The sequence below is a fragment of the Stegostoma tigrinum genome, chromosome 39 (assembly GCF_030684315.1).
Source record: "Stegostoma tigrinum isolate sSteTig4 chromosome 39, sSteTig4.hap1, whole genome shotgun sequence".
NCBI lineage: Eukaryota > Metazoa > Chordata > Chondrichthyes > Orectolobiformes > Stegostomatidae > Stegostoma > Stegostoma tigrinum.
In genome coordinates, this window is record NC_081392.1 from 9454443 (window position 1) to 9465428 (window position 10986).

The 10986-nt window shown below is 41.7% G+C and overlaps 1 protein-coding gene across 2 annotated transcripts in view; it reads right to left on the minus strand.

Annotated features, from left to right (window-relative positions):
• LOC125447625 (forkhead box protein A2-like) overlaps window positions 1-10441 on the minus strand; it is a 77300-nt gene extending 66859 nt beyond the window's left edge. For both annotated transcript variants that reach the window (XM_048522193.2, XM_048522192.2), the window contains exon 1: window positions 9847-10441. In XM_048522193.2, the coding sequence (XP_048378150.1) occupies window positions 9847-9918 (72 nt within the window). In that variant the 5' untranslated portion in view covers window positions 9919-10441. The remainder of the gene's footprint in view (window positions 1-9846) is intronic.
• Between the last annotated feature and the right edge of the window lie 545 nt (window positions 10442-10986).

Genomic DNA, 10986 nt, shown 5'->3' on the forward strand with positions numbered 1-10986 from the left:
TGACACACACTGACACACTGATATAGACACACACTGACGCACTGATATAGAAGCACACTGCCCCACTGATATAGACACACACTGACACACTGATATAGATACACACTGATATAAACACACACTGATATAGACACACACTGATACACTGATACAGACACACACTGATACAGACACACACTGACACACTGATATAGACACACACTGATATAGGCACACACTGATATAGATACACACTGACACACTGATATAGACACACACTGATATCGACACTCACTGACACACTGATATAGACACACACTGACCCACTGATATAGACACACACTGACACACTGATATAGAAACACACTGATATAGACACACACTGTTATTGACACACACTGACACACTGATATAGACACAAACTGACGCACTGATATAGAAGCACACTGCCCCACTGATATAGACACACACTGACACACTGATATAGATACACACTGATATAAACACACACTGATATAGACACACACTGATACACTGATACAGACACACACTGATACAGACACACACTGACACACTGATATAGACACACACTGATATAGGCACACACTGATATAGATACACACTGACACACTGATATAGACACACACTGATATCGACACTCACTGACACACTGATATAAACACACACTGACACACTGATATAGACATACACTGGCACACTGATATAGACACACACTGACACACTGATATAAACACACACTGATATACACACACACTGATACAGACATACACTGACACACTGATATAGACACACACTGACCCATTGATATAGACAAACACTGATACAAACACACTGACACACTGATATAGACACACACTGATATATACACACACTGACACACTGATATAAACACACACTGACCCACTGATATAGACACACACTGACACACTGATATAGACACACACTGATATAGACACACACTAACACACTGATATAGACACACACTGACACACTGATATTGACACACACTGATATAAACACACACTGACACACTAGTATCGACACACACTGACACACTGATATAAACACACACTGACACACTGATCTAAACACAGACTGATACACTGATATATACACACACTGATAGAAACACACACTGATATAGACACACACTGACACACTGATATAGATACACACTGACACACTGATATAGACACACACTGATACAGACACACACTGACACACTGATATAGACACACACTGACCCACTGATATAGACACACACTGACACACTGATATAGAAACACACTGATATAGACACACACTGTTATTGACACACACTGACTCACTGATATAGACACACACTGACGCACTGATATAGAAACACACTGACCCACTGATATAGAAGCACACTGCCCCACTGATATAGACACACACTGACACACTGATATAGATACACACTGATATAAACACACACTGATATAGACACACACTGATACACCGATATAAACACACACTGATACAGACACACACTGACACACTGATATAGACACACACTGATATAGGCACACACTGATATAGATACACACTGACACACTGGTATAGGCACGCACTGACACACTGATATAGACACACACTGATAGAAACACACACTGACACACTGATATGGACACACACTGCCACACTGATATAGACACACACTGACACACTGATATAAACACACACTGATATAGACACACACTGATATAAACACACACTGATATAGACACACACTGACACACTGATATCGACACACACTGATATAGACACACACTGACACACTGATATAAACACACACTGATAGAGTCACCCACTGACACACTGATATAGACACGCACTGACACACTGATGTAGACACACCCTGATAGAGAGACACACCGATATAGACACACACTGATACGCTGTTATAGACACACACTGACACACTGATATAGTCACACACTGATTGAGACACACACTGATGTAGACACACACTGATAGAGACACACACTGATATAGACACACACTGACACACTGATATAGAAGCACACTGCCCCACTGATATAGACACACACTGACACACTGATATAGATACACACTGATATAAACACACACTGATATAGACACACACTGATACACTGATGTAAACACACACTGATACAGACACACACTGACACACTGATATTGACACACACTGATATAGGCACACACTGATATAGATACACACTGACACACTGGTATAGGCACGCACTGACACACTGATATCGACACACACTGATAGAGACACACACTGATATAGATACACACTGATATAGACACACACTGATAACTGATATAAACACACACTGACACACTGATATATACACACACTGATATAGACACACACTGACACAGTGATATAGACACACCCTGATATAGATATACACTGACACACTGATATACACACACACTGACCCACTGATATGGACACACACTGACACACTGATATAGACACACACTGATATAGTCACACACTGATATAAACACACACTGACACACTGATGCAGACACACAGTGATAGAGACACACACTGATATAGTCACACACTGATATAAACACACACTGACACACTGATATAGACACACACTGATGGAGAAACACACTGACATAGACACACACTGACAACTGATATAGACACACACTGATCGGGACACACACTGATATAGACACACACTGATATACACACACACTGATACAGACATACACTGACACACTGATATAGACACACACTGGCCCATTGATATAGACAAACACTGATACAAACACACTGACACACTGACATAGACACACACTGATATATACACACACTGACACACTGATATAAACACACACTGACACACTGATATAAACACACACTGACCCACTGATATAGACACACACTGACACACTGATATAGACACACACTGATATAGACACACACTGACACACTGATATAGACACACACTGACACACTGATATTGACACACACTGATATAAACACACACTGACACACTAGTATCGACACACACTGACACACTGATATAAAAACAGACTGATACACTGATATATACACACACTGATAGAAACACACACTGATATAGACACACACTGACACACTGATATAGATACACACTGACCCACTGATATAGACACACACTGATACAGACACACACTGACACACTGATATAGACACACACTGACCCACTGATATAGACACACACTGACACACTGATATAGAAACACACTGATATAGACACACACTGTTATTGACACACACTGACACACTGATATAGACACACACTGACGCACTGATATAGAAGCACACTGCCCCACTGATATAGACACACACTGACACACTGATATAGATACACACTGATATAAACACACACTGATATAGACACACACTGATACACTGATACAGACACACACTGATACAGACACACACTGACACACTGATATAGACACACACTGATATAGGCACACACTGATATAGATACACACTGACACACTGGTATAGACACGCACTGACACACTGATATCGACACACACTGATAGAGACACACACTGATATAGATACACACTGATATAGACACACACTGATAACTGATATAAACACACACTGACACACTGATATATACACACACTGATATAGACACACACTGATATAAACACACACTGATATAGACACACACTGACACACTGATATAGATACACACTGATATAAACACACACTGATATAGACACACACTGATACACCGATATAAACACACACTGATACAGACACACACTGACACACTGATATAGACACACACTGATATAGGCACACACTGATATAGATACACACTGACACACTGGTATAGGCACGCACTGACACACTGATATAGACACACACTGATAGAAACACACACTGATATAAACACACACTGATATAGACACACACTGACACACTGATATCGACACACACTGATAGAGTCACCCACTGACACACTGATATAGACACGCACTGACACACTGATGTAGACACACCCTGATAGAGACACACACCGATATAGACACACACAGATACGCTGTTATAGACACACACTGACACACTGATATAGTCACACACTGATTGAGACACACACTGATGTAGACACACACTGATAGAGACACACACTGATATAGACACACACTCACACACCGATATAGACACACACTGACACACTGATATAGACACACACTGATATAGACACACACTGACGACTTGATATAGACACACACTGACACACCTATGTAGACACACACTGATAGAGACACACACTGATATAGATACACACTGATATAGACACACACTGACACACTGATATAAACACACACTGACACACTGATATATACACACACTGATATAGACACACACTGACACACTGATATAAACACACACTGATATACACACACACTGATACAGACATACACTGACACACTGATATAGACACACACTGACCCATTGATATAGACAAACACTGATACAAACACACTGACACACTGATATAGACACACACTGATATATACACACACTGACACACTGATATAAACACACACTGACACACTGATATAAACACACACTGACCCACTGATATAGACACACACTGACACACTGATATAGACACACACTGATATAGACACACACTAACACACTGATATAGACACACACTGACACACTGATATTGACACACACTGATATAAACACACACTGACACACTAGTATCGACACACACTGACACACTGATATAAACACACACTGACACACTGATCTAAACACAGACTGATACGCTGATATATACACACACTGATAGAAACACACACTGATATAGACACACACTGACACACTGATATAGATACACACTGACACACTGATATAGACACACACTGATACAGACACACACTGACACACTGATATAGACACACACTGACACACTGATATAGAAACACACTGATATAGACACACACTGTTATTGACACACACTGACGCACTGATATAGAAACACACTGACCCACTGATATAGAAGCACACTGCCCCACTGATATAGACACACACTGACACACTGATATAGATACACACTGATATAAACACACACTGATATAGACACACACTGATACACCGATATAAACACACACTGATACAGACACACACTGACACACTGATATAGACACACACTGATATAGGCACACACTGATATAGATACACACTGACACACTGGTATAGGCACGCACTGACACACTGATATAGACACACACTGATAGAAACACACACTGACACACTGATATGGACACACACTGCCACACTGATATAGACACACACTGACACACTGATATAAACACACACTGATATAGACACACACTGACACACTGATATCGACACACACTGATATAGACACACACTGACACACTGATATAAACACACACTGATAGAGTCACCCACTGACACACTGATATAGACACGCACTGACACACTGATGTAGACACACCCTGATAGAGAGACACACCGATATAGACACACACTGATACGCTGTTATAGACACACACTGACACACTGATATAGTCACACACTGATTGAGACACACACTGATGTAGACACACACTGATAGAGACACACACTGATATAGACACACACTGACACACTGATATAGACACACCCTGATATAGATATACACTGACACACTGATATACACACACACTGACCCACTGATATGGACACACACTGACACACTGATATAGACACACACTGATATAGTCACACACTGATATAAACACACACTGACACACTGATGTAGACACACAGTGATAGAGACACACACTGATATAGTCACACACTGATATAAACACACACTGACACACTGATATAGACACACACTGATAGAGACACACACTGACATAGACACACAATGACACACTGATATAAACACACACTGATCGGGACACACACTGATATAGACACACACTGATATACACACACACTGATACAGACATACACTGACACACTGATATAGACACACACTGACCCATTGATATAGACAAACACTGATACAAACACACTGACACACTGATATAGACACACACTGATATATACACACACTGACACACTGATATAAACACACACTGACCCACTGATATAGACACACACTGACACACTGATATAGACACACACTGATATAGGCACACACTGACACACTGATATAGACACACACTGACACACTGATATTGACACACACTGATATAAACACACACAGACACACTAGTATCGACACACACTGACACACTGATATAAAAACAGACTGATACACTGATATATACACACACTGATAGAAACACACACTGATATAGACACACACTGACACACTGATATAGATACACACTGACCCACTGATATAGACACACACTGATACAGACACACACTGACACACTGATATAGACACACACTGACCCACTGATATAGACACACACTGACACACTGATATAGAAACACACTGATATAGACACACACTGTTATTGACACACACTGACACACTGATATAGACACACACTGACGCACTGATATAGAAGCACACTGCCCCACTGATATAGACACACACTGACACACTGATATAGATACACACTGATATAAACACACATTGATATAGACACACACTGATACACTGATACAGACACACACTGATACAGACACACACTGACACACTGATATAGACACACACTGATATAGGCACACACTGATATAGATACACACTGACACACTGGTATAGGCACGCACTGACACACTGATATAGACACACACTGATAGAAACACACACTGACACACTGATATGGACACACACTGCCACACTGATATAGACACACACTGACACACTGATATAAACACACACTGATATAGACACACACTGATATAAACACACACTGATATAGACACACACTGATATCGACACACACTGATAGAGTCACCCACTGACACACTGATATAGACACGCACTGACACACTGATGTAGACACACCCTGATAGAGACACACACCGATATAGACACACACTGATACGCTGTTATAGACACACACTGACACACTGATATAGTCACACACTGATTGAGACACACACTGATGTAGACACACACTGATAGAGACACACACTGATATATACACACACTCACACACCGATATAGACACACACTGATATAGACACACACTGACGACTTGATATAGACACACACTGACACACCTATGTAGACACACACTGATAGAGACACACACTGATATAGATACACACTGATATAGACACACACTGATAACTGATATAAACACACACTGACACACTGATATATACACACACTGATATAGACACACACTGACACACTGATATAGACACACCCTGATATAGATATACACTGACACACAGATATACACACACACTGACCCACTGATATGGACACACACTGACACACTGATATAGACACACACTGATATAGTCACACACTGATATAAACACACACTGACACACTGATGTAGACACACAGTGATAGAGAGACACACTGATATAGTCACACACTGATATAAACACACACTGACACACTGATATAGACACACACTGATAGAGACACACACTGACATAGACACACACTGACAACTGATATAGACACACACTGATCGGGACACACACTGATATAGACACACACTGATATATACACACACTGATAGAGACATACACTGACAGGCTGATAAAAACACACACTGATAGAGACACACACTGATATAGACACACACTGACACACTGATGTAAACACATACTGACACACTGATATAGACACACGCTGACACATTGATGTAGATACACACTGACATACTGATATAGACACACACTGACACACTGATATAGACACTCACTGACCCACTGATATAGAAACACACTGACACATGGATATAAACACACACTGACACACTGATATAGACACACACTGACACACTGATGTAGTTACACACTGATATAGACACTCTCTGACCCACTGATATAGAAACACACTGACACACTGATATAAACACACACTGACACCCTGATATACACACACACTGACACACTGTTATAAACACACACTGGCACACTGATATATACACACACTGACACACTGATATATACACACAATGACACACTGATATAAACACACACTGGCACACTGATATATACACACTGACACACTGATAATAGACACTCACTGACACACTGATATAGACACACACTGACACACTGATATAAACACACACTGACACACTGATATAGATACACACTGACACACTGATATAGACACACACTGATATAAACACACACTGACACACTGATATAAACACACACTGACACACTGTTATAGACACACACTGATATAAACACACACTGACACACTGATATAAACACACACTGACACACTGTTATAGACACACACTGACACACTGATATTGACACACACTGACACACTGATATAAACACACACTGACACACTGATATAGATACACACTGACACAGACACACACTGACACACTGATATAGACACACACTGACACACTGATATAAACACACACTGACACACTGATATAGATACACACTGACACACTTATGTTGACACACACTGACACACTGATATAAACACACAGTGACACATTGATATAGATACACACTGACAGAGACACACACTGACACACTGATATAGACACACACTGATATAGACACACACTGACACACTGATATAAACACACACTGACACACTGATATAGATACACACTGACACACTGATATAGATATACATTGATATTGATACACTGATATAGACACACACTGACCCACTAATATAAACACACACTGACACACTGATATAGACACACTCTGACACACTGAGATAGACACACACTGACACACTGATATAGATACACACTGACACAGACACACACTGACACACTGATATAGACACACACTGACACACTGATATAGACACACACTGACACACTGATATCAACACACACTGATGGACTGATATAAACACACACTGACACACTGCTGTAAACACACACTGACACACTGATATAAACACACACTGATATAGACATACACTGACCCACTGATATAAACAGACACTGATATAGACACACTCTGATATAAACACACACTGACACACTGATATAAACACACACTGATATAACACACACTGACACACTGATATAGACACACACTGACACACTGATATAGACACACACTGATACACTGATATAAACACACACTGACACACTGATATCAACACACACTGATGGACTGATATAGACACACACTGATATAAACACACACTGACACACTGATATAGACACACACTGATATAGATACACACTAACACACTGATATAAACACACACTGACACACTGATATAAACACAGACTGATATAGACACACACTGATGCACACATATTAAATTCACACGTTTACACGCTATGAACACACGATACGCGGTATTCCTTCAGCCACAGACAGAATGAATGAATGAATGAACAGGTTTCCCCCTGCGTGTCCCAGCCGGGCCGGCTGACGGAGTTTGATTGAAATCTTTGCGCTGCGAACAAGTGCCCTCCACATCATCCCTGTGCATGTGAAAACCGAGAGGGCAGGGGGCTTTAACCCCTGTGAGCCTGGGGGAACCGAGAGCCGGACAGCATATTGCTGCAGCCTCCGATCGCGCGTCTCCCTGCCGTTTTCAAACTCCCAAACAACTGGGAACACTTGCAAATACAGGCGACAATCTCGGAAAGCTGAGTGCTGCTGAATGAGCTTATACCGACCTCGCCCGGGTCTGAGTACAAACTGTTCCACTCCGACACCTCGTGTGATTCCATTTTCACTGAACCCAACATGGTCTCTTGCTGTGCTGTTTTCTTTTCAAATAATGAGGGCGTTTGGGACAGAGAGAGAGAGATGGGGAGAATTTTTTTTAAAAATAGTGAAAATTAATAAAGCAAATCGAGATGTAACGCTGAAACAAAATCCTCTAGCTCCAAAACAGTGTTCCAATTCACTCAGGCGGTGGTAGATAAAATCTCCAGTAGGGGCTTCCGATACCAGCAGGAGTATTCCAGGGAAAATTGGAGATAGGGGAGACAGTTAGCAGACCCGAAGGGGCTAGGATCCGGTGCTTGGGGTTTCCACGGCAAAATACTCTTTCCCCCTCTCTGTCGTCCGGAGATTGTCCAGTTCTCGGTGAGAATCAAGTGTAGCGCTGCCTTGATGATGATCCCCAAACCATCTCCCCACCACTTCCACCTCCAGGTGCCTATCTTGGTCAACTTGAGGACCTCGGGAACACTGTGTGTGTGTGTGTGTGTGTGTGTGTGTTTGAGAAAGAGAGAGAGAGAGAGAGAGATGTTAGGCTAGTTACTGATTAACTGATCCCCTGAGGTGTGGTGCCAGGAGAGCGAGAGGCTGCAATGCTGCTGCGATTGAGAAACTAGTTGTGAGTAAGATTATCTGGGACTTGGGCAGCAAGAGCGTCCTCTGTTGCTGAAAATTGGAAAACTGTCTCCTCTCCCTCCCTCACTCACCTCCCTCTCCAACCCCCCTCCTCCCAAAGTAAAACCTGAAGCCAATTTCAGAAGGGAAATGGAAACAGAAAGTCTTGGTTCAGCAGTCCCAGAGAAACAGAGTGAAGGTTTTGAGTTCAATAATGACTTTCCCTTGGAGCAGAGATGATGGTGGAGTGGGAGGTGGAAGGGGGGAAATTGGTCAATGTGTGTAAGAATATGAGAGGCACGGACAGGGTAGATTTCAGGAATAAGCTGTTTCCCTCAGTGGAACGGTCACTGAATGAAGTGGCATAGTTTTACAGTGAAGGGCAGGAGGTTCAGGGGGCTTTCGGGGGAAGTCTTTCCCCAGGGGGGTGGTGGGAGCCTGGAATGCAGGGTAGTTAAGGCCAGAAGCCTGGCAAT